We start from the raw sequence: 26756 nt of genomic DNA, 5'->3' as shown, positions 1-26756 counted from the left end.
AGGACAACTCTACAAGTCCTTCGATTCAATAAGTTGTATATTAAGAAGTCTAAATGTGCATTTACACAATCCCAAGTGGAGTATCTTGGCCATGCCATTTCAGGGGCAAGGGTTAGCACAGATCCCCAGAAGGTGGCAACAATGACGACATGGCCAAGCCCTGTTAATGTGAAAGCCCTACGGGGGTTCTTGGGCCTCACAGGTTACTATCACAAATTTGTCAAAGATTATGGCACTCTTAAGTAGACCAGTAATAGAGTTGCTGAAGAAGGAAGGATTTCACTGGAATGAGAGGGTCGAGGAAGCTTTTGGAAGGTTGAAAGCTACCATGAGTGAGGTGCCTACATTGAGCTTACCTGATTTTAATCAGTCTTTTGTACTAGAAACCGATGCAAGTGATAGTAGGGTGGGAGCAGTATTGATGCAAGGAGGAAGGCCTTTTTCTTTTATCAGCTAGGCATTGGCCCCTAAGCACTTGGGTCTCAGTGTCTATGATAAAGAGCTTTTGGCTATTCTAATAGCCGTAGAGAAATGGCAACACTACCTTGAAGGAGGAAGGTTCATTATAAAGACAGATCACGATATTGTTACAACATAAACTTCATACCCACCTTTAGAGGAAAGGCATGTCGAAGTTAATGGGACTTGACTATGTTATTTAATACCGAAGAGGCCAGGAGAACAAAGCAGCCGATGCTCTATCTTGTTGTGTGGAAGAAGGGGCCTCTGTTGCTATCACTACAATTACTCCGGATTGGTTCTAAGAAGTAACAACCAGTTACACAAAAGGAGAATGGATCAAGGAGCTAATGGAACAAATGATCCTGGAACTAGACAACAAACTAGGTTATTCCTTGAGGAATGGGTTGCTGAGATATAAGGACATAATACTAATTGGTGAGGATAAGGCTCTCCAACAAAAGATCCTAGAGGCACTACATGATTCCATCGTGGGTGGCCATTGGGGGATACAGAACACTTATAGCAAGATTAAACAACTATTCTTCTGGCTAGGGTTGAGAAGAGAAGTGGTAGAGTATGTGAAAGGTTGTGACACTTGAAACAGGTGCAAACATGAAAACATCCACCCCCCAGGGTTGCTGCAACCCCTACCCATTCTTAACCAAGCATGGACCCACATTAGCATGGATTTTGTAGAAGGTCTGCCGAAGTTAGAGGGTAAGGATTGTGTGCTAGTGGTGGTGGATCATATGACCAATTATACCCACTTCTTGGGCTTAGCACACCCCTTTACTGCACAGGAGGTGGCAAGACTTTTCTTAGATTAGGTGGGCAAGCTGCATGGGCTACCTCAGGTGATTGTTTCTGATAGGGACAAAGTCTTCACAAGCCTTCTATGGAAAGAGCTAATGAAATCCCTAGGAACACAGCTACACATGTCATCCTCTTATCACTCGGAGACAGATGGACAGACCAAAAGAACTAATCAATGCCTTGAGATATACTTAAGATGTGTGAGCCTACTGCATTCTACCGTGTGGCACAAATGGCTCTCCCTACCTCAATGGTGGTACAATACCACTCCGCACTCCTCTCTGAAGATGACACCGTTTGAAGCACTCTATGGATACAAACCTCCTTTCTTACCACTAAGAGGAAGCCATAGTGGACGATTATCTATTTTAGAGGCAGTAAATGTTACAAGCCCTAAGGAAGGAGCTAGCCAGTGCCCAAAATCGAATGAAGCAATACATGATACAGGAAGAGGAGTGAACGAGTCTTCTCAATGGGAGACATGGTGTATCTAAAATTGAGTCAAGTCCAATTGAAGACTTTAGCTCCTAAGTCAGTTACTAAGCCGAGTCCCAAATACTACGGGCCTTATGAAGTGATAGCCAAGGTGGGACGAGTGGCTTACAGACTCCAACTTCCGGAGGGGTCTCACATACATCCTGTGTTTCATGTGTCACTCCTCAAATCATCACCGAGCACCAGTCAAGTCAGTTCTATCCTACCCTTAACAATACAATCAGCATAACAAGAGACAGAGCCAATAGCTATAGTGGATAGGAGAATCATCTATAAGCACCAAGCACCTATCACTGAAGTGTTAGTCTGCTGGTCCAATCTCTACCTTGTAAACAACACTTGGGGAATGCCTCCTTGAAGTAGTTTCCCAAGGCAGCCGGACTTTTGTGACTTACTTGAGGACAAGTAATGTTTCTAGCAGGGGGGGAATTGCCACGGGACTATTATGTAAATAAGGAGACTAATAAGGTAGAAGGGCAAGGGGTACTAGTGTAATATGGATTAGATTGGTAGTTACAACACATGGGTCTAATTCAAATGTATCCCAAATATTGGCGCTAAGGCTTGGTAATTATATAGCCAACCCTCAGCGGCCATGAGAAGCATCTTTGGAGAATTCAATTGATTCAATTTTCCCTCTTAGCTTCTCGATGTCTCTCTCTTTCTTTCTATTCCATCAGTTCCCACACAATTCTCACTGAATTGCTCTCTCTCTCTCTCTCTCTTGTCAGAATTACATTCTGACAGATACACAATGACGGCTTAGGGTTTTCTCATCGGTGGCTTAATACCATGTGAGAATTTAGAGAGAGAGAGAGAGAGAGAGAGTTTGAGGAATTTCTCTTTCATTACAAACTAAGAGATGGAACACATATATATACAAATTCCATGACATAATGCTAACTCATGACTTAAGCTATGACATAATGCTAACTATCTCTATATACAACTCAACATGTTCCATCTGTTCATTCCTTGGCTAGAGGGTTGCACTAGGAAGGGCATTGGACATAAAATTTTGTCACATTGTTCTTTTGCATTGATTTTGTATTGTTAATTTGACTTTTAGAAGTCATTTGACATTATTAATGTTGTACTATCGACCCTAATTTGTTTAGGATAAGGTGCAATTGATGATGTTCCGAAATGTTTCCATAATTTGTTATGTACCAGTATCGGCACTAGGGATTTGAATTGTAGTCATTTCCTTTTCTTTCTACTGTGTTTTCTAGAGTTAGATACTGGAAAACGATTGGTAATAATAAAACACTAGTTGATCTATTCCTTATGAAGATGGTTTGGGATCAGTAATTGATATTAAGTCTCCTATCCTTGTCATGTTCCTTAAACAGATACAACAATTGAAGCTTCTCTCTGACAGTTCCCATGGCATTTAGACCGGGACACCCATCTTTTGTGGTTTTAGGGAAACTATTTCCTATTGCCTTCCTTAGTTCCTCTGACTCAAGGTATGATTAAGGGGAGGAATGCTGCTAATAAGGAGGAGTTGAAACAACTAGATGATACGACACAAGATATTGCAGATGAGGATCATGAAGACACTATGTTATTCTTGCTTGAATAGAGAAAGATGATAAGGTATTCTTAACACAAGTAGACCATCAAACATACTCTATATAGCCGATCATTATCCTTGGGTTCTGCTGAAGCACAGCCTTTTACTCCATTGTTAGGACCCTAGGATGTATAAGAGCTTATGGTAGGGTTGAGTATAGCAGATTATCTCTCAGGAGTAATAGTTAATTCTGTTATGTTGTTAGGGTAGTTATCTTGTAATCTGTTGAGTTGTTAGGGTAGTTACCTTGTATTTTCTGCTAAGCTGTTGTAATAGCTATATAAGGCTACTAGGCTGTTGTGGGGATATGCTGAAAATATCAATGAAAACATCTGTTCTCCTCTCTCCCGAACTCTCTCTCTCCCTCTCGGACCTGTCTCTTCTTCCCCTCAGCTTCTCTTCCCATCTTTATCCCTTCTGATTCTCCTTCTTGTTCTCAAATTCTGCCCTAATTCTTCCTAAAATTGGCACTAATTCTCTGTTGAAACCCTAGGGTCATGACATCCTTCATTCAGTTGGTACTTTCTCCCATCTTCTATATTGTCATGTACCTAATGTTTGTACCTAAACAGCAGTACTAGTAGCAGTTGTACTTAAAGCTAGCTGCTCATAGTTGTACCTTGAGATTTGTAATTGGCAGCCTTGTTGGTGCCAACTTAACTAACTGCTTGGATTAGTATATAAAGCTAATCCATCCTAATGCAAAGCTATCAAAGTATTATTCCAGAATTCTCTCTCGCTCTCTCTCTCTCGATCATTCTCACTCTCTTTCCTCTCTCTGTTCTTCTCTCTCTCTCTTTGAATTTTCCTCTCAATTCTCCCTACTTTCTGCCCTAGTTATCGCCAATTGGCTGAGAATTCACACTGTCAGATCTAAGGACCTGACATATATCTCTTACCAATGCTTTGGATATTCCTATTGCTCTTAGAAATGGAGTTCAATGTTGTATTCAGCATCCAATTTATAACTTTGTCTTGTATGATTCCTTTTCTCCCCCCTATAGAACTTTTGTTCCATTGTTGTCGCCTATTTTTATTCCTAAGAATTGGTAGGAAGCACTCTGATATTCAAAATGAAAGACGTCATGGAGGAAGAGAAGAGATCCTTAGATAAGAATGACACTTGGGAAATTGCAAATCTTTCAGTTGGAAAAAAGGTGGTGTGATGTAATGGGTCTTTACTGTAAACACAAGCCTGATGGAAAAATAGAGAGTTTTTAAAGCATGTTTTGTTGCAAAAGGATTCACCTAGACTTATGGAGTAGACTATCAAGAAATATTTGTTGTTGTAGCAAAAAGATATACATATATTCTGGTTGTTTTCCTTGTGTTGCTAATCTGTTCCTTGAAAGGGATTGTTATTTGAAAAACATGGACATTTGAGTATGCTGGATAGAGACCTACACTGATGCTGATTGTGCAGCTTCACTAGATGATAAGAGATCTACAATAGGCCATTGCTTGTTCATTGGTAGCAATTTGGTCACTTGGAGAAGTAAGAAGCAAACTATGATAGCTTGAGCAAATGTGGAAGCATAATATAGAGATATGCCTCATGGTGTTTGTGAAACTTTGTGGCTTAAGAAAATCATGACAGGTATAGATAATTAATGAAATACCTCTCATCCTATTTTGTGGCAATAGGGCTGGGATTGATATCTGCAATTATCTGGTTCAATATGACAGGATAAAGCACAATGAGATTGACAAATACTTCATCGAGGAAAAGTTAGATGATGATCACCTTTGCATACCTTTAGTGAGGTGTGAACATCGGTTGGCTTGGCTGACATATTTACTAAGGGTCTTAGTGGTAAAATATTTCATTCTAGTGTAAAAAAGATGGGCATGAGAAATGTCTATATATTCTCTTGATGGGGACTGTTGATTGATATAAATCTTGGATGACTAATAGGTACAATCTTGATCTAATTGCTAGCTTTAATTGTGCTAAATTTTTATCCTGATGTAATCTGTCCTTTTGAATAATAGTATAAATATGGGTTGTAGTTGTAGAGTTGGGAGACATAGCAGACTAAAACCCTCTCATCATTCTTCCTTTTACAACCTTTGTACAAATTTTTCATTAGTCTTACTATTCAACTGTTTGAAATGGGTTGTCTTGAAGCTCATGAAGTAGTGTATATTAATCTCGATGTCATGCTACTTGAGTTGTATTAGCAGGTTGATCTTATTTTTTATTTGTTAACTACAGATTGGTGACTCCATGATGGTATATTAATTTGTTGCTATTGTGATGATTGTGGTGTTTTAATCCCGATCATGTTTTAATGTGGAAAATGTTTAATGAAATTGGTATGGTCTCTGCTGAAGTTACCTTTATGTAGTTGGAATACATATTTGAATGCGATTTTGTGATTGGCAAGACATGGTATTATTCATGTGTGACCGGATAAACAACTTCATCTTTTTTTGCAGGTAGTTTTCCTACTGAGCCGCCAGTGTGTGGCTGCATTTCTGAACATTCCACAGTGTCAAGTCCAGTTGCAGAGCAGTTTACTGAAGATCAGCATTCAACTACTCTGAAAATATTGGGAATATATATGGAACCTTCTGTGGAGTACATAATTGCTGTCCTCTCTGTTTTGAGGTGTGGGGAAGCTTTTATGCCTTTGGATCCTTTATGGCCCAAAGAAAGAATATTGTCCGTTATTTCTTCTTCAAATGTTGATCTTATCATTAGGTGCCTATCTACCTTTGATGGAAGAGGTTATCTTGAGCCTGATAAATCACATGGGCTTGTAAATAGTGGCAGTTGCCCTGAATTATTTATATCCATTAAAGAAATCCTTCAGCAGCAATTTGTGCCATCAAATTTAGCTTGGCCTTGTGAAAATGAAAATTCAAGGTCATTTTGTTACTTAATGTACACATCTGGATCAACTGGGAAGCCTAAAGGTGTTTGCGGGACTGAAACAGGTAAAACATTACTTCAGTCCCATTTAAAAATTTTGAGGGACCACAAATCAGGCTTCAAAGTTATGCTGTTGTGCATGCAAATTTTTTTTTATGCTAGAAATGGAATAAACCAGCACGTGGTACATTTTCTGGAAAACTTAACTTTAGAGAATGAAGAGAAAACAAAGATATATCCAAATGGAGAAATATAAAAGTTGTGCATGCTGTGGTAAGGGAAGGAAGGAATAAATCTAGAAAAATTTAGTAATAATTGTTTCATGTTGTTAAAATTTGACTATCTGTTTAGAAGTTTAGTTGTGTTATAGTCTGATTTTCTAGTTGGATTATATGAATCAGAGACGAAGAGATTAAAATCATGTTGTGATTAGTGGAGAATATACAGAGAATTTTTCTATTAGGCTGCTCTTCTTCTTCTTCCCCTCTCATACTTTTCCCCCTTTGACTTGGTATTGGAGCCTTATTTCATTGAATCTATGGTATCACAAGTGCATCAACTAGCAGTATCAGCTCACAATTCTCCTATTCATCCATCTTACTGTCACCAATAAAGCTGTCTTTCAATTTTCTCCATCCATTGCAGTCATGATAGCCTTTGTCAACATGGTTACACTATGGCTACACTAGTTTTAAGCACATGTTACTTGTCTTCCACCCTTTTCTCTGAATGCCTGACAGTCTTTCTCATCTTCCCCCCCCCCCCCCCCCCCCCCCCCCCCCCCGCGGGCAACAAAAAGAAAAAAAAGTGAATGAATTGTTTCCCTGGACCAAAGAAGAACAAACATTCTAGCACGATGATCTTCAAGCTTTACGCTATGCAGTTGACTCCTCAACAGAGCTGCAAATGTGTTCCGTTCATAAACAGCACATCAAACATAATGGATCTGCATTTCAAGCTTTTTTGCCAAGCACAATAGGGGCGTGCAGTAAGTCGTGAAAATAGGAGCTCTTTCACATATATTGACATTCACTTGGACCAAAACAAAGCAATCCTTAAGCCATGCCTTTATATGTCAAATTCCTTAGCTATGAAAACCATTTTCCCACCTCTTCACAGGGCCTTGCAAAGGAAGAGACTGGAAACACCATATTCGGAGTCCTTACAACCAAAGTGTCTTGAGCTCCATTTTTAACTCTGGAATGCTGGGTGGCCCAAAGAAGACCTCAACTGATTCCATCTCCTAGTCCTAAATCTCCTCCTGGAAAAGTGGAACCCAGACTCTTCTAAAAGATGAAGAATGCCAGAAATCTGCCACTGGAACACCTGTCATTTCCCAAACTTGACCCTCCTACCAGTAACCACCTGAAAGAAATTGGAAGTCATCCTTTTAACTGTCATAACGCCTTTCCAAGGGTCCATTCCCTTAGGCACCAGGAATTAGCATGATAAAATTTTGTAATATGAAATCTTTTTGCCATTTTGAGGTCGAAAATAATTGTGTGATAGTTCTCTGTTTATTTCCCAGTCAACTCATTTCAGAAGGATACAGGACAGTGTCATGATCAGATATTGTGTTATTTAGCTTGTGTAACTAAAAGATGCTAGAGAAGTGGTTGACAAACTTTCTTTTTGCCAGCTTGACTTTTATGGGGTTCGGGTAAAATTTTTACCCCTATGCAAATTTAAGTTGGGTTTTGTTTTTATATGTGACATGGTTTTCTTTTTGTTTTTTTTATTCATGTGAAATCCATGCTGACCTGAACAATCCTTCCCTTATGGTTATTTCCTCTCTGCTAATGTTATTTTTGCTTCTTTATTGGATGTTGCTGAATCTTTCATATCATTAAAAAAATGAAAGAGCATGTTTCTTCACCATGAATTGGATGAAAATTAATTGATGATTGTATATCTCACAGCTTTTTTATTTTTGGTTTTGTTATCTCTCATAGCATTAGGTTCCTTATCAAGTTATTATGTGTTATCTTCCATAGAGAATTCTTGTATTTTTCAGTGAGTTCATATAGATTTTTGGAATTTTATGCATTTCTCTTTGTGTGTTCTCCAAATTTCACATTGTCCTCTTCTACTTTAACTTTACATGTCGTTTTCAGGTCTAATGAACCGTTTTTTGTGGATGCAAAAGCTGTATCCCATGGTTGGTGAAGAGTTATTGCTTTTCAAAACATCAATAAGCTTTATTGATCACCTTCAAGAATTCCTTGGAGCTCTTCTCAGTACTTCTACATTGGTCATTCCACCTTTCTTTGAGCTCAAAGAAAACCTGTTCTATATGTATGATTTTCTCCAGGTACAGTAAAAAATATAAAACTGCATTCTTGTTGCATTGTTGCTCTGTTTATTCGCTGCTCATTTGTTGAAGCAATCAAATCTTTCTGTCTGCTATTTTGAGACATCTCTAACAAACATTTGCCAAGTGGTCAAATCTGTAGGTAAATATTTTAAAAGATATTTGAGTTGTGTTTTGAGAGAGTTGTCCTAGTTTAAAGAATTCATGAAGATGGGAAATCTACTAAGCTCCAGGAATTTTTCGTTTGGATATGTAATTACCTGTTGACCAATTGAATTGCTAAGCTAATACTTTATAGAAAGTATAGAACAATGCCAGCCAGCTGTACAGTATTTGTTCTGATGAGGAGAGGTTGTGAAGAGTCCAGAGAGTTTTGACAATTGACTGAGTGAAGCACTAATCTTGTGGCTCAAATGTACCATTGCATGGTCATGATCCTTCGAGGACAAAAAACTATGAATATTTGCTTTCATCTTTTTCCTTATTATTTATGTTGTGAAACTTAGTTTCTAACAAAAGAAAAATATTGATTAGAAAGATAAATTTTTTTTAAGTGTGTCATGGTTGTGAAGTGACAATAGGATAGCACTCCTAATTCCAATTGAATTGGGAAGGTACAATCAGTTTAGTAGAGAAAACAAAGAGAATGAGGAGAAAAAGACAGAAGTAGAATAGATTTAGAAAGAGAGAAAGATAGAAGAGAGGAGGAATATCAAGAATTCTATTGATCTTCGTTACCCTTCCAAGACGATCATTCCTTCCCCAACGGCTGTAACAATATCTTTTGTCCTATTCTAGCCCTTTACACGTGGGTAATCATTGGCTAACAAACTATTCTAGAAGAAGTTACAGCAATAATAAGAAATACAAGCAGTGAAAGTAATACTACAAAATATTTATAAGATTGAAATACAAAGTATTTGCAAATTTGGGATTGTCAATTTGCCTAAGAAATGGTTTGTTGGTTACAACTTAGTGTCATGACCCCAAGGATCCTCGAGGATAGATTAATAAATATAATAGTAGTAGTTTTCATGTATTATACAATAATTGTAATTCCCTCCTCCATATTCTCTCTCTCGACCTTTCTCTCCCTCACTATTCTTCTGATTCTCCCTATTCTTCTTCTAAATTTCCCCCTTCATTCTTCCAATTTCCAATCCAATCCTAGGTTAAACCCTAGGTATATGACAATTGGTATCATAGCCAATGATTCTCAGCTATGATTATGTCAAATCCTATTAATATTCAATGAGTAGAGTTTGGTGAATTTTGGTGGTTTCGAAGTGATTTGACAGTGATTCAGCAGTAGTTGTTCCCTGGCTTTGGTTCCAATTTGATTAGAAGGCTACTGAAATTAATTTCAATGAATAAAACCAGAGAACAGAGGTTGTTGATCCATCAACAATTCAATTGTAGATCAGAGGCACTCCTGTTCGAGTTTTGAAGATGAAGATGGACATTGAATCTCGAAATTGAACGAGCAAGCTAGGCAGTTCCAATTGATTTCTGGTGAAATTCCTTATTCATGACAGCAACCGTTCCATGGTAGGAGATGACGCTGATTGGTGATTGGCTCTCGCAGTTGGTCAAGTCGAAGGAAGTGATTGGGTAAGCTGAGCTTCTAGCAACCCTCGGCTTGTGATCTAGAAGTATTGTTGATTTTTGGAGGCGAAGTTGGCAATGACGCTCGGTTGTGAAATTCAGAGTGTTGCCGACTACTAGAGGTGACTTCGAAGGACGGTATCTGGCTATTGATTTTCCAGATCTGACTGTGATGGAGGAGGTGAGATACGACCATGATTCTCAGCAACCCAGGCGAATTCAAGGAGCTAGCATCTGCTAGTGGTCCTTGGCCAGTGGTTAAGATTACATTAAGTAAGGAGTCACAGGTTGGAGGCAGATCTGAGTGATTAGGACCCTAGCGATCACGATAGAATCGACAAATTGGGGGGATCCACCGCGGTTGATTGGGAATTGTGGATTGCCGATCCACAATAGGTGTGTGATCTGAGCTGATTCCTTCAGGTTGATCGGAGTTTACAGTCGAAGTAGAACTGGAGAATTCTAGTCGTAGAATCCATTGCGACTGACTTGCCATAAGCTAAAGTAGATTTAAGGCTAGGCGATTGCAAATTGGAAGGTGTCACAGAGAGAAGCGACTTGTAGGAGGCTGAACTGAGCCGTTGCTTAAATCTTCGACCATTGAATTGGATTTGGACGAATCCATGTAGAGTCGCTTAAATTCTGAAGCAACTTGAAGTGGTACAAGAGATGGTTTATTTTTGGAAATTGATTCCGATGCCTTGGGTGATAGATGACTGTTGTAGCATTAAGGTTTGGAGTTTGAGAGGCGGACTTTGTCGGTGAGCTAGCTAGGTGAATTCCAATCCGTTTAGGCTATTGCTGGTTGACACAATTAATTTCCAAGCAAGAGAGCAGCTCTCGATTCGAACGTTTGAATTTGGAAGACGAAGCAGGATGGAAAGAGCTCCGATTTCTTGGCCTGTGGCTTGTCCCGTCTATGAAATTTCTGCCATGACAAACAATGCAAGTATGAGACCATTGGAGTCTCAATTGTAGCAAAAGAATGCTACATTTTTAGTGGGATGTCCTGTTCATGAGATGTCGGCTATGGGGAGATATGCACACATGAAACAAATGAGGTCTCAATTGCAATAGAAGAAGGTTGCATTTTTAGTTGGAGGTAGAAATCACGAGGATTTTGGCTAAAAGCATGGGATAGGGGAAAAGAAATTTGATAACGAGTCCAGTTGATTGGACAAGGAAACAAGAAGAGTGATACATGAATCGTGCGTGGAATGGGGTTGTGTACTACGAGAGCAGCTGCAAGAGTTTGCGAGGATGGTGTACTTTCTGTAAGAAAGCCAGGCATACTAAGGGGATGTGTTGGAAGTTAAATGGAAAGCCACCAAGTAAAGAATGGGGAAATAAGGGTGGACAAGTGCATCAGAGTCGGTAAGCCAATATGGCCACTTCATACTCGGAAGAAGAAATCCATGAACCAAAAGAACAGAAAGAATTCAACAAGGAGGAGATTGAAAGGTTGAGTTAATTCCTAAGTACCTTGGACAAACCATCTATCTTGGATAATTGCTCCTTGATACATTCAGATAAACCTCCTATTTCTTTTGCTTTAAATGCCTCTGATACTTATTTTCCAGATTCTTGGATCATAGATTCTTGCCCACTGATCATATGCCACCTTTCTCTCAGTTCTTTCACTCATATGCTCCCTATTCTAGCTATAGGGAAATAGCTATTGTTGATGGTTCATTAATCACAGTAGCTGGCATAGGAGAAATTACAACCAGCCCTACTCTTTCTCTTAAAAATGTCCTTCATGTGCCTAAATTGTCCACCAATCTCCTTTCAGTATCTAAATTGTCTTCTGATGTTAACTGCAAAGTTATTTTTCTACCTTATTGTTGCTTATTTCAGGACCAAGTCTTGAGATTGAGGATTGGGGGTGCTAAGGAAAGGGATGGATTATACTACCTTGACAAGTGTCACAAGTCTGAGAAACAAACTGCTCCCAAATGGAACCATTCCTTAACCTACCTCTTTGAACTGTATCAGCCCCACAAGGACATTATTTGGCTGCATCATTGTAGGTTAGGACATCCTGCTTTCTCCTCACTCAAGATTATGCTCCCTTCTTTGTTTACAAATCTAGATATTAGCAAATTTTTATTGTGACATTTGTGAACTTGCTAAGCACAAATGTGCTCGTTTTTTCTCCTAGTAATAACAAAAGCCCTTTTCCTTTTGATTTAATTCATAGTGATATTTGGGGTCCATCAGCTATTCCAAATATTTCTAGTGCACATTGGTTTGTCACATTTATTGATGATTGTATATAGGTTAGATGGGTCTTTCTCCTTAAATCTAATTCTAATGTGAGTGACATCCTCCCAAATTTTTTCTCTATGATCCAAACTCAATTTGGGGCTCAAATCAAATGGTTTAGGTTTGATAATGCGCAGGATTATTTTAACCAGACTCTTTCCACTTATTTCCACCAAAGGGGTATTATTCATGAGTCCTCTTGTGTTTCCACCTCACAACAAAATGGCCTTGCAGAAAGAAAGAATAGACACGTTCTAGATACTGCTAGGGCCTTGTTTCAGCATAATGCGTGTAAACACTTTTGGGGGGAAGCAGTCCTTACTGCAACTTACACCATCAATCGCTTGCCATCCCACATGTTAAATTTTCAAACTCCAATGTCCATGTTATCCCACTTCTATCCGGGTCTTTCTTCCACATCTTCCCTTAGCCTTAGAGTCTTTGGGTGTGTTTCTTTTGTTTTTGTTCACAGCCATAATAGAGGCAAATTGGATCCTCGAGCAGCTAAATTCGCCTTTGTGGGCTATCTTTCTAACCAAAAAGAATACAAATGCTATCACCCTCTCACTATAAGGGTTCTAATCACTACTGATGTTACCTTTGTTGAGTATGAATCCTATTTTTCTCAACTTTATCTTCAGAGGGAGACTTCAAGTATGGAAGATAAGGATGAGCTTTTGCCTCTCCTTACCTTATTTCCATTTGAAGTGCAGAAACCTGAAGCTGCACCCAATCCCATGCCAAATCCTTTACTTAAATCTACAAATCCTGAAGAACCTGCTCCTGAACATACAATTACAGAACTTACCCTCACCCTTGCACCAGAAACCCAACCTCAGCCTGCCTATCCTGAACTAGAATCCCCTATATCGAACCTCCTTGAACTCCATGAACCTGGAAAGGGACAGACCATTACCAACAACTGTTTCTGGAAATGAGGTAAGGTCTCTTAGCTCACCTTCTAAGACTGGTTTTGGGACATAAATAGATCTGCCCATAGCCCTAAGGAAAGGAACCCAAGAATGTACAAAATATCCCTTATATCCATTATCTCATTTTTTATCCTTTCAAAGGTGCTTTCCAGCTCATAAAAGCTTTCTTGCAAACATTCATACAGTATCCATTCCTACCACATTATCAGATGCTTTAAAGTGTAAAAAGTGGAAGAATGCTATGAGTGTTGAAATGCAGGCCCTGGAAAAGAACAATATTTGGGAAATTGTAGATTTGCCAAAAGGAAAGAAACTGATGGGTTGCAAATGGGTTTTCATAGTCAAATATAAAGCAGATGGGTTTCTTGAAAGGGACAAAGCTTGGTTGGTAGCTAAGGGATACACCCAAACATATGGAATTGACTACGAAGAAACTTTTGCTTTAGTAGCCTAAATGAACACGATAAGAATTCTTTTGTCCTTAGTAGCTAATTTTGACTGGCCTTTATAGCAGTTCGATGTGAAAAATGCTTTTTTACATGGAGGCCTTGAGGAGGATGTCAAGACCCTAGGGTTTGAATAGGAATTTAGAAGAATAAGAACAGAATGGGGAAGGAAACAGAACTGGAGGGAGAATGAGGAAAAGAGATATAGGGTGAGAGAACGAGAGGGATAAAAAGATAATTTGCATTATTCCTTGCACAATCCTTCCCATAGCGCTGAAGGTCCTTATATGGGGAACCCCTAGCCAATTCAACATTTATTCCCTTTTGAAGAAATCCTTGAAGGAATAGGATTTCTAAGTTTTCTATAATGGTAGAAAACTTTACAAACGGAATTTGTCCTTCTATGAATACAACATGTCTTTAAATACAAGAGAATTCTATCATCTATCTCCTAAAAACTAGGAATTAGAAATACAAAATACAACATATTAAGTTGGAGAATTTTTCTCTAAAATCTTCTCCTAAAAATTAGGAGATAATGCAGCTAGATCCTTTCTTATTTTTTAGGACTTGCTTCGGCTGATTCTTTATCTTCTTTTAAATCTTTTTTTACCAACACTCCCCCTCAAGCTGGTGAATGAATATCGATCATTCCCAGCTTGCATTCTAGATCTTCGAATCTTCTAGCTGCCAATTCTTTTGTCAATAAATCTGCCACCTGTTTTTCAGAAGGAACATAAGGTATTTGGATTATACCTTTTTCAAGTTTTTCCTTTATAAAGTGTCGATTAATCTCTATGCGTTTAGTCCTGTCATGTCGCACAGGATTATGAGTAATGCTTATGGCTGATTGGTTATCACAAAATAACTTCATCGGCTCATTGACTGAAATCTTTAGGTCTTCTAGAACAATTCTGCTCCATAGCAACTCACATAAGCCTAGTGCCATGGCCCTGAATTCTGCCTCTGCACTTGACGTTGCCACTATGCTCTGCTTCTTACTTCGCCAGGAAATCAAAATATCACCTAAAAACATGCAATAGCCGGTGGTAGACCTTCTATCCATAAGTAACCCAGCATAGTCCGCATATGTACATCCTTGTGCTTCCAATGAATCACCTCCTGTCTTGAATAGAACTCCTTTGCCTGGGGTTGTTTTCAAATAGCACAGTATTCTTCTTATAGCCTGCATATGACTTTCAGTAGGGCAATGCATGAATTGACTTACCAAACTCACCGCATAGGTTATATTTGACCTAGTGTGTGACAAATAAATTAATCTCCCTACCAATCTTTGATACCTGCCCCTGTCTTTTAGAGGACTATCATTATCTTTACTTAACCTTGCATTAGGTTCTACTGGAGTACATACTCCTTTTCCGCCCAACAATCTTGTTTCTTTTAAGAGATCCAATATGTATTTGTGTTGAGATAAGAAGATACGTTCTTTAGAATATGCTACTTCTATTCCCAAGAAGTATTTGAGTGATCCCAGGTCCTTAATTTCAAAATTTTGAGCCAGATTGCCTTTCAATGCCTGCTGTTCCTTCAAGTCATTTCCTGTTACAATAATATCATCCACATATACCAATAATACAGTCAGTTTTCCATTCTTAGAGTGTTTGAAGAAGAGCGTGTGATCTCTCCTACTCTATTGATATCTCATGAGCTTCATAGCCTTAGAGAACCTATCAAACCATGCCCTTGGAGATTGTTTGAGACCATAAAGAGCCTTTTTAAGTTTACATACCTCACCTTTGTGTCCTTCGAATCCTGGTGGCTATTCCATAAAGACCTCTTCTTCTAAGTCACTATGAAGAAATGCATTCTTCACATCTAATTGATGCAATTGCCATCCGTAAAAGGCTGCCAAAGATAGCAAAATTCTAACTGTGGTCATCTTGGCAACCAGAGCAAAAGTCTCCAAATAATCTATCCCATATGTTTGAGTATAACCCTTAGCAACCAATCGAGCCTTGTACCTTTTCAAAGATCCATTTGCATTATATTTCAAGTTGTACCCCATCTATAACCCACTGGGTTTACTCCCTTTGGCTTAGGCACCAACTCCCATGTATCATTTTTCTTTAGGGCTCTCATTTCCTCTTCCATGGCTAGCTTCCATTTTTGATCCTTTAAGGTCTCTTCAACCGTTTTAGGAATAATAATGGAGTCTAGAGAAGTCAGAAAGCTGTAATGTTTTGCGGATAACTTGCGGTAAGATAGATAATTGGCTAGAGGATGCTGAGTGCATCTTCTAACCCCTTTTCTAATAGCAATAGGAATATCAAACTCAGTAGAAAAAGTATGAATAGGATTTGGAGGCTGGTTCATATCAGTACCTGACTGTAAAGGAGATGTTGGTCTTGGCTAAGGAGCAGATATGAGCTACTATTTTCAATGGTACACAAAAGGGGATCCCTTAAATCTGACCGAGGATGATGTCTCTAGGTGTTGATCTTGTCCAAAAATAGGGATTTCCGAAGGGTTTTTAGCTGGAATAGGAGCTGAAATTTCAGGAACAGTAGAGATAGTGGCTGGAATTTCATAAACAGCAGTAGGAACAGTGGGGATAGTGGCTGGAATTTCAGTAGGTGGTGCTGGAAGGTCTAGATCAGGTAAACCTTGGTCACCATTCAAGTGTTTCTCCCCCTGGAGACTAAGGTGAGTAGAAGTGAAGTAGGGTTGAGATTCCACAAAGGTTACATATTTAGAAATAAAGAATTTCCTGGTAGGAGGATGATAACATTTGTAGCCTTTTTGAGTAGGGAAGTAGCCAAGGAAAATGCAACGAAGAGCCCTAGGATCCAGCTTGTCTCGAGGCTGTTGAGGTATGTGGACAAAGGCAACACATCCAAAGACCCTAAGAGGAAAAGGTGTATGCAAGCTAAGATGAGGAAAGTGAGAGATGAGACATTGGAAAGGACTGTTATAGCCAAGAAGTTTGGAGGGCACTCGATTAATGAGATAAGTTGTTGTGAGGATTGCTTCTCCCCAAAAAGTTTTAGGGACATTGCAATGATGAAGGAGAGTTCAGTGACATTTAAGAGATGTTTCATCTTCCTTTTAACCACTCCATTTTGTCGTGGAATGTTGATGCAGGAAGATTCATGAACAACTCCTTTTTCAATAAATGATGCAAGTGATGATTAAAATAATCCTTTGCATTATCAGTCGTAAACCTTTGAATAGAGGATCCAAATTGAGTTAAGATTATTGAATAAAATTGAGGCAAGGTCATGCTAACTGCAACTTTATCTTTTAAAAGAAAGATCCAAGTCATTTGAGTGCAATCATCTATAAAAGAGATGAACCACCTACCTCCCAAACAATTAGGGATGATACATGGCCCCCAAACATCGGAATGAACTAAAGCAAAAGGGTGTGAAGACCTTGTACTACTAATAGGATATGAAACTCGATGGTGTTTGGAAATTTCACACACATCACAATGCAAAGTACTAAGATTTACTTACTGAAATAATTGAGGAAACATTGTTTTTAACAAAGAAAATGGTGGATGACCCAGTCGATAATGGTGAAACCAGATTTCAGCATGTAATGGTTGAGATTGAGATGTGCAAGCTAGGGTGGGTAATAAGGTCCTTTGGTTTAGAACATACAGTCCATTCTTCTTCTTAGCTGCACCAATCATTTTCCCCATTGCCAAGATTCACAAGAATGAGGAGAGAAAATAACATGGCAATTTAGATCCTTAGTAAGTTGATGGATAGAAAGCAGGTTGGTTGACAAATTTAGAACATGAAGGACTTGGTTGACAGAAAAATTAGGGTTAAGAGTGACTTTACCTTGTCCTTTGATGGGAATGGATGTGCCATTGGCAATAACAATTTGTTTTGGAGTCGGGTGGGATTTGTAGGAATCAAAGATAGTAATATTATGGGACATATGGTCTGTTGCACCTGAGTCTAGAATCCATGTATCATCCCTAATGATTTTAGGGGTTGTTAAAGAATATAAATTGAAACAATCACCTAGTTTAATACCTGATTGAGCAGTGGAACACGATCCATCCTGGATTGTTTGTAAAAACTGCTTAAGCTTGCTGATTTCATCAGCATTTAGTTGATTTAGTTCCATTCCATTCGTTGTGTTAGTCTTTTCGACTCTCTCTTCTTGTTTGTTTGAAAGATAGGCTTGATTTTGAGCAGGCATATTTCGAAATCCCCTTATCTTTTGAAGGACTGCTTCCTTCCCATTTAACTTAAAACAAGTTTCACGGGTATGCCTTGGTTTTTTACAATAAGTGCACCATAAATTCTCCTTCCACTGTGGCAGAGACTGTCCATCAGTTTTTCCTCCTTGTTTAAACCGTGGCCTTTCTTCATCAGCTCTTCCTAGTTGCGGTTTGGACTGCATCCTCTCTCCTCTATTGGTTAGCATTGCAGATCCTTCAGAGTGGATCTCCCCCAGCATTGCAACTCTCCTATTTTCTTCATTGCGGACAACTACAAAAACCTCATTAAGAGATGGTAGCCTTTCCCTTTCGAGTATCTGAATCCTTACTTGGTCATATTTAGGGTTAAGTCCTGGCAAGTATTCCACAACTCTATTCCTTTCGAGAATCGAGCATAGAGATTCTGTATCTTTTCCACAAACCATCCTAATGTCTTGATAATGATCAAGTTCCGGCCATAAACCATTCATCTTGTTGTAATACTCAGTAACCGTTAGTGATCCTTGTTTAGTGCTATTCAATTTCATCTTAATCTCAAAGATAACCTAAGCATCCTGAACTTTTGAATATGTACGCCTAACAGTCTTCCATACATCCTTAGCATTAGACAAAAATATGTAATTTCTACTAACCTCAGGCTGCATAGCATTCCACAGCCATGTCATGATCATGGAATCCTCAATATCCCATGATGTAAAGCCTGGATCGGAGCCTTTAGGACCTGGATCGGTTAGGTGATGTAGCTTCCCTTTACCCTTCAGGAAGGTTTTCACCAATTGAGCCCACTGTAGGTAGTTGCGCCCATCCAACCAATAAGATTGGTGCAGCCCTAGTACGTCCCCAGTGACCAAACTTCTTATCGTAGTATCACCCATGTTGGGCCCTTCTACAGAGGACGTGCCTTTCTTAGATGTTTCAGACATGGTTGGAGGAAGACATGAAGAGGACTATTGCAATCAAGGCAGGAACTGAACAGAATGGTTGAAGCAGCAGTGCAATTGCAACTTAAAAATAAACCGGAAGAGCTAGAACAACAATGAAGGTTGAGCAAACGAAGGCTTAGAAGAGATTTAGAGAAATGGCTCTGATACCATGAAGAAATCCTTGAAGGAGTAGGATTTCTAAGTTTTCTATAACGGTAGAAAACTTTACAAACGGAATATATCCTTCTATGAATACAATATGTCTTTAAATACAAGAGAATTCTATCATCTATCACCTAAAAACTAGGAATTAGAAATACAAAATACAACAGATTAAGTTAGAGAATTTTTCTCTGAAATCTTCTCCTAAAAATTAGGAGATAATGTAGCTAGGTCCTTTCCTATTTTTTAGGACTTGCTTTGGCTAGTCCTTTATCTTCTTTTAAATCTTTTTCCGCCAATACCTTTCTAACTACTCAACAGCCCAACAACTAATTGTTACACAGATTCTCGCCTACTAACCACCCGCCCTATTTAGTTAGACCCCCAACGGTTTACAAGGTTAGTTCCCCAATTATAGTACTACCTCTAGGGTCGTGACAATCCCCATCCCTTCAAACAATTCCTGTCCCCAAGAATTGACAATGACGGTGATGGTTCAACCGATCCTTACCTTCAATACTTGCCGCCTTCTTCTCTTCTTGTTATTGTTTTGCTTTTCCCCTTTGAGTAGTCGAAGTGTAGCAATGTTTGCCTTTGGCTGTTCCTCTACTGCTTTAGCCTTTCCTTCAAACACTTCAGTCTGTATAGAATACTATTATAGTTTGCATCGAGTATAGCCTAAAAGAACGAGAAGAAGTCAGTGAAGTCAAGTTAGTTTCAAGCGGTAGTGTTAGTTAGTTAGATTGAGTCTAACGATAATGGTTATATGAGGGCAATTTAGACATTGTGTAAGTCTTATTTTCAACCTTGTATTGTCCACCCTAAATGCCTATAAATAAGAGGCATGAGGCAATCGCCTGGTATCATTCATTTTACATGTTGAGTGTTATGAAAATTGAGAGAAAAGTCTAGACAGATAGTGCTTTGTAATCTCGATTGTGTTGTACTCGTGAGAGGGTTTCTTGTATTGATTTTTTCAAGATTCTAGTGGATTAGCTCTTGGGACAGGAGGCTAGATGTAGGATCATCATTGATGATCTGAACTAGGATACATCTTTGTGTACTTGTGTGGTTTGCATGTTTCTTTTCTTATTTTAATTTTGTTCTTATTGTGTTTTCTGTTTTGGGATAAATCAATGTGTGTGACTGTAAACTAGGTAGCACGAAAACGTGTTCGGGACGCCGTTTCGGCGTTTCAGAACCGTTTCCCATTTCGAAGACGACAAGAACGGCCTGAAACGAATTTTGGGGCGTTTCTGTAAATTGTAAAATGTATGGGGGCCATTTTGCAATTTACTAAAACTTACTGGAAACGCATTTCAGCCTGAAACGCGTATTCGACGACAACCGCCTCGCATTCCGGAGGCGGAAAGCCAACCGCTTGCCCACGTTGCATGCTTCCTGAAGGCCGATCGGACCTTCGCCCATTTTCCCTTTCTTCTTCTTTTTGGTTGTTTCTCCTCCATTGTCACTCACGCACACTCGGCTCAAGTTGCTGCTCTTGGTACTAGCATTGCCTCCGACTGTCGGTCCATCCGTCACTTCCGATTCCAGATCGTCGTTCCTTGCCGGTCCGTCGTCGCGTCCGATTCCAGGTTCGTCCGTCACTCGGCTCAAGTCTGCGTGTGTGTGTGTTCATTAGTGTTAGTGTTTGAATTTGGGTTTGTATGTGTTGTGTGTGTTCATTACTGTTTCGATTTGGATTTGGATTTGTATGCCTTTTCTTTGTGTTCATTACTGTTTGGATTTGAATTTGTATTGTATTTATGTTGTTCTTTGTTCTTTGTTTAGTTTAAGGATTTGTATGTGTTTGTGTTTGGATTTGTATCTATGTTGTTCTTTGTTTGGTTACAATTTAGTATTTTAATTTTAATCTGTTTAATCTATTACACTTGAATCCTTTTGAAGTGTTATTAACCTCAAGCATATAAGGAAATTATATAATTTATTTTATTTGAACTATTTTGTATAATTTTTTATATTAAAAATTATATTTACAAAATGTTAGCGATAGCAGATTCCTGAGAGTCCTATCAAAGAGACGCTTTTATCTCTATCTTCTCTTAGTATTTATCCATATGTATTATCAGTTTCTTATTTTCTGTTTTATTGTTTTTTTTGTAATCTGTTCTCCTCCTACAAATTGTGAGAGATATTAGGGAGTAATATTATAGTAGGAGTCTTTAGGGTCTAAGAGTGTATGTCTATAAGAAAGCCCTTGTATCAGTTTTATAGATGAAGAATTAGATTGATTTCTTCTACATGGTATCAGAGCCTCGTTAATAGGCTGATACAGTAAACCTTAGTGCCTTCATTGCACAACCACTTCATTCTTCCAAAGTGCCTTCATTGCATTATTCAAGTCGGAACCCCTCTGTTTGGCCATCATCTTGCACCACCACCACCACCATTAGGTTCGCCATCTCTAGACCGGCCAACCCCAGAAAAATCACCGCAACCGGAACCCCACGCGTTGCTGTTCAAGCTCGCTCCGACCCCACGTGCTGGCGCGTCCACCAGTCGTTCGCTTCCAGCTCCTCCAGATTTATCCTTTGACGTCTTTTAAGCCCATCCCTGGTGTCGAAATCCTTTTTGTTCGTGCCTTCCAGTCGTGTTCGTGTTCCTTCGTGTTCGTATTTTTGTGTTCAACTGTCTATTTCCCTCGTCCATCATGTCAGACACTTCAACAACAAATCCGACTCCAACAGTCACCACCGGAGACATCCTTCCATTGGATTAGCCCCTTATTGCTGGAGAGTTACTAGGCATTCATCCATTCTATCGGTTAGATGGTAGGAACTTCCTCCAATGGTCTCAGTTGGTCAAAACACTTCTTAAAGGGCGAGGAAAAGGCAGCCACCTATCAGCAAACCCTCTAGCAGCTAACAATCCTAGCTTCAATACATGAGATGTAGAAGATTCCCGCATCATGTCATGGTTGTGGAGTTTGATGTAGCCAGAGATCAATAAGAACTTCATGTTCCTTAATACTGCTCGTGAAGTTTGGGAAACCGTCCAACAAACCTTCTCCAAGGTTAGAGATGCATCCGTGATCTTTGAGGTAAAAACAAAGATCAACTTCACTAAACAAGGGCCGCTAACAGTGACCGAATACTACAACCAAATGAGGGGCTTATGGTTGGAATTCGATCAGTATCAAGCAATTAAAATGGTGTGCAAAACAGATGCTGCTGCCCTTCATCAAATTGTGGAGAGAGATTGAATTGTAGAGTTCCTAGCAGGCTTGAATCAAGAGTTTGATCAAGTTCGGGTACAAGTCCTAGGTAAGGACAAACTTCCTACCTTAAATGAGGTTTTTGCCATTGTTCGAAGTGAGGAGAATAGAAGAAGTGCAATGCTTACTGATTATAGTCCTGAAGGATCAGCCCTCTTTATCAAAAACAAAGAGGGAGATGGAATGAGGTTTGGGAGATTAGTCACCCAAACAAGGAATACAAGTCGAGAAGGACAATGGTGTACTCATTGCAAGAAGCCTTGACATACGAGGGAAACTTGTTTTAAATTGCATGGAAATGAGGCTGTGTTGAAGAAGATTGGAGGATTCAAGAATGAGATCTCAAAGTTATCTCTCAAGCAAGGATCCAGAAGAAAAGGGTGAAAAAGAAGAGCCAACAGAGGCTGATCTAAAGCTGTTAAATGTTGAAGAACTCAGCAAACTAAAAGCTTTCCTAAGAACCTTCCAAGATGGAGCTTCATGCTCCACTGATCAGCAAGGTATATCTCTAACCAATTGTTCTTTTTCAACTTTGAAAATTGATAGAGATAACATGTGGATCCTTGATTCAGGAGTCACGGATCACATGACACCTAATCCCAATTTTTTTGAGACCTATGAGCCCCTTACCACTGCCAAACAAATCACCATTGCAAATGGTGTATCAGTCCCTATTACCGGAACATGTACCATTCACATCAGCCCTTCTTTAACCCTCAGTCATACAAAATTTGACTACCAATCTGATTTCTATTCATTAATTAACCAAAGATCTAAACTGCTATGCTGTTTTTTTTTCTCATTTGTGCAAGTTTTAGGCCAAGGACATGGGGAAGATAATTGGTGTGGCTAAAGAGTATAATGGGTTGTACATTTTGCAAGGGGAGAATCCTAACACAAAAAGAGGAAGGCTTGGGATGGCATATTCCACTGAAACCTCCACTGATTTCTCCTCAATTTGGCTCCACCATCTTAGATTAGGCCATCCTCCTTTCATTTTATTAAAGAACATGTGTTCCCTAGTTGTTTAGAAACCTAAAGCCTAGTGATTTTCAATGTGATGTGCGTGTCATAGCGAAGCACCATCGAGTGACTTACCCTATCAGTAATAAATTATCTTCTAAACCATTCTTCTTAGTCCATTTGGATGTTTGGGGACCATCTAAAATTTCAAACTGTTCGGGAGCTAGGTGGTTCATCACTTTCATTGATGATTGCACTAGAATGTGTTGGGTGTACCTTTTAAAAGACAAATCTGCCATTGGGTCCACTTTACAACATTTTTGCAAAATGATTCTTACTCAATTTAGCACATCTATTCAACAATTCCGGACTGATAATGCAAAGAATTATTTTAACAATTCCTTGCATCTATTTTTCCAAAAAGAAGGCATTATTCATGAATCATCTTGTGTGGACACCCCCCAACAAAATGGAGTGGCCGAGAGAAGGATGAGACACCTTCTCAATGTCACCCGCACTCTTCTTCACCATCATCAAGTTCCAAAATAGTTTTGGGAGGAGGCTGTACTAACAACAACTTATGTGATAAATAGAGTGCCATCTAGGGTCCTAAACCATCAAAGTCCTCTCCAGAAATTAGCCTCCTTCTATCCTGATTTTTCTTTGCATTCTCAACTGCCACTTAGAGTCTTCGGGTGTGTGTGTTTTGTTCACATTCCAAAAAACCACCGGGACAAGTTTGATCCAAGGGCTCATAGGTGTGTCTTCCTAGGTTATTCTCCTACTCAAAAGGGCTACAAATGCTACTGTCCTACCCTAAGAAAGTTCTATGTGTCTAAGGATGTTACATTCCATGCAAATGAGTCATACTTTGCCCCTCTTCAAGCCAGCAGTCAGGGGTGGCCTAATTTCAGCAAAAATCCAGCCTTTGAAACTTCTGTTCCCTTGGCAGAAACCAGCCCTTTGGACCTTCACTGCCCTTCCATCATGAACCAGCCTCTATTCCCAATGTCTAGCAGTGCCCATCAACCATCCCGTGTCATTTCCCAGCCATCTCCAATTCGGTACAAGGGTTCTCCATTTGTTTACAAAAGAAGACAACACATCTCTACTCAGCAGCCTATCCAATCACCAGTCTCTTGTCCAGCCCTGGAACCTACATCAAGTGAAGATGATGCTCTAGCAGAGTGCAGTCCATGCCTCGAACCTACTGACCTTGATCTCCCTATTGCTCTCCAGAAGGGAATTAGATCCTGTACTCAACATCCCATGTCCAACTATTTATCCTATCATCGCCTATCATCTAGCCACGGGGGATTTCTCTCTTCATTGGATGCTATTGTTATCCCAACATCAGTAGAAGAAGCTCTAAAGAACCCTAAGTGGAAAGAAGTTATGCTAGAGGAGATGTGGGCACTTAACAAAAATCATACTTGGGATCTCGTGGCCAAACCCAAAGGTGTTAAGCTGGTTGGCTACCGGTGGATATTTAATGTGAAATTCAAAGCTGATGGTACTCTTGACTGGTACAAGGCAAGGTTGGTTGCCAAGGGTTACACCCATTCCTATGGCATTGATTACCTTGAAATCTTTGCCCCGGTCGCAAAGATGACTTCTGTTCGGGTTCTTATTTCATTGGCAGTAATACATGGGTGGCAACTCCAGCAATTTGATGTGAAAAATGCATTCTTGCATGGGGATTTAGTGGAGGAGATATTTATGGAACTACCTCCTGGTTTTCACCAGGAAGGGGAGGAAGAGTATGTAGACTTAAAAAGGCCCTCTATGGGCTCAAGCAATCTCCACATGCTTGGTTCGGTCGGTTTTCTAAAGCTATGTTATCTATGGGATATCATCAAAGCAGGGGGGATCATACTCTCTTTATCAAGCATCATGGTGATCTGATGACAGCTTTACTTGTATATGTGGATGATATTGTGGTTACTGGTAATGATACTACTAAACAGGTAATCTTAAAACAGAACTTGGCTAAAGAATTTGAAATTAAAGAACTTGGGGTGCTGAAATATTTCTTGGGCATTGAGGTTGCATACTCAAAAGATGGCATATTCTTGTCACAAAGAAAGTATATTATGGACTTACTTATAGAAACAGGGCTTCTAGGAGGAAAAGGATCTAGCATACTAGTGGATCCTATTAACAAATGGAGATGGAGAAAAAATGATTTTCTCTATTTTCTATCACACAGATACATGGATTCCTCTTTGTATTTATAGAGGAAGAGTACAATATGAAAAGAAATAATAATAGCAAAAAGAAAGAAGAATATTTTCCCATATTCTCTACAAATAAAATATTTCTACACTCCCCCTTAAGCTGGCTTGAAGATATCTTCCATGGCTAGCTTGCTCACTAATTTTTCAACTGATTTTTGTGTAACCCTTTTGTAAGAATATCGGCAATTTGATCAATTGTTGGAATGTAGGGCATACAAATTATCCCATTATCAATTTCCTCCTTAATAAAGTGTTTATCCACCTCTACATGCTTAGTCTTGTCATGGAGCACTGGGTTGTGAGCGATGGAAATTGCAACTTTATTATCACCGTAAACTTTAACCGGTACGGAAGCTGAGACCCTTTAGTCCTTTAGTAGTCTCTTTATCCACATGATCTCACAAATCCCATGGGCAACTGAACGAAAATCAGCTTCAGCACTACTTTTGGCCACCACGTTTTGTTTTTTGTTCCTCCAAGTGACAAGATTACCTCCCACAAAGGTGCAGTAGCCCGATGTAGATCTCCTATCAGTAATATTGCTTGCCCAATCTGTGTCTGTATAAGCCTCTATGTGAGTCCACATTTTTTGAAGAGCAAACCTTTTCTAGGAGTTCCCTCTAGGTACCTTAGAATTCTGTAGACAGCTTTAAAATGTTGTGAACCAGGTGCATAAATTGACTTACTACACTTACTGCAATGCTATATCAGGTCGAGTGTGAGATAGATAGATGAGTCTGCCCACAAGCTTTTGATATTTCTCCCTTTCTACCACATCTTTGGCTTCGACAAGTTGTAGCTTCAAATTAGGTTCGATGGGAGTTTCAACTATCTTACACCCGAGCATTCCTGTTTCATTGAGTAGATCCAAGACATACTTATATTGGTTGACAAAGATTCCTTCCTTAGATCTTGCAAACTCCATCCTAAGGAAGTACTTTAGAGGGCCCAAATCCTCGATCTCGAACTCATGAGCTAGTTTCCTCTTAAGCTCGTCAATCTCTCCCCTGTCATCACCAGTCATTATTATGTCATCCACATAGACAATTAGAATAACTCTCTTACCGTCATTAGAGTGTCTGAAAAACATTGTGTGGTCTGCTTGGCTCTGAGTATAACCATAGCTTTTCATTACCTTTTCAAACCTTTCAAACCATGCTCTTGGGGACCGTTTCAGACCATACAAGGATTTTTTTAAACTGCATACCTTGTTGGTACCGAGGCTCTTCTCAAATTCAGGTGGGAGGTCCATAAACAC

General features: G+C 39.3%; 1 protein-coding gene across 2 annotated transcripts in view; it reads left to right on the top strand.

Moving 5' to 3' along the window:
- The window catches only part of LOC127787456 (putative acyl-activating enzyme 19), a 129824-nt gene that overhangs the window by 2169 nt on the left and 100899 nt on the right, over window positions 1–26756 (top strand). For both annotated transcript variants that reach the window (XR_008020162.1, XM_052315511.1), the window contains exons 2-3: window positions 5786–6286; window positions 8336–8532. Coding sequence is in view for 1 of the 2 variants with exons in the window: in XM_052315511.1 (XP_052171471.1) it covers window positions 5786–6286; window positions 8336–8532 (698 nt within the window). In the remaining variant the exon portion in view is untranslated. The remainder of the gene's footprint in view (window positions 1–5785; window positions 6287–8335; window positions 8533–26756) is intronic.

Source organism: Diospyros lotus, chromosome 12 (genome assembly GCF_014633365.1).
Source record: "Diospyros lotus cultivar Yz01 chromosome 12, ASM1463336v1, whole genome shotgun sequence".
In the NCBI taxonomy this organism is placed as follows: Eukaryota; Viridiplantae; Streptophyta; class Magnoliopsida; order Ericales; family Ebenaceae; genus Diospyros; species Diospyros lotus.
The sequence above is the reverse complement of the archived record's forward strand: the minus strand, read 5'-3'. Positions and strand labels throughout refer to the sequence as shown.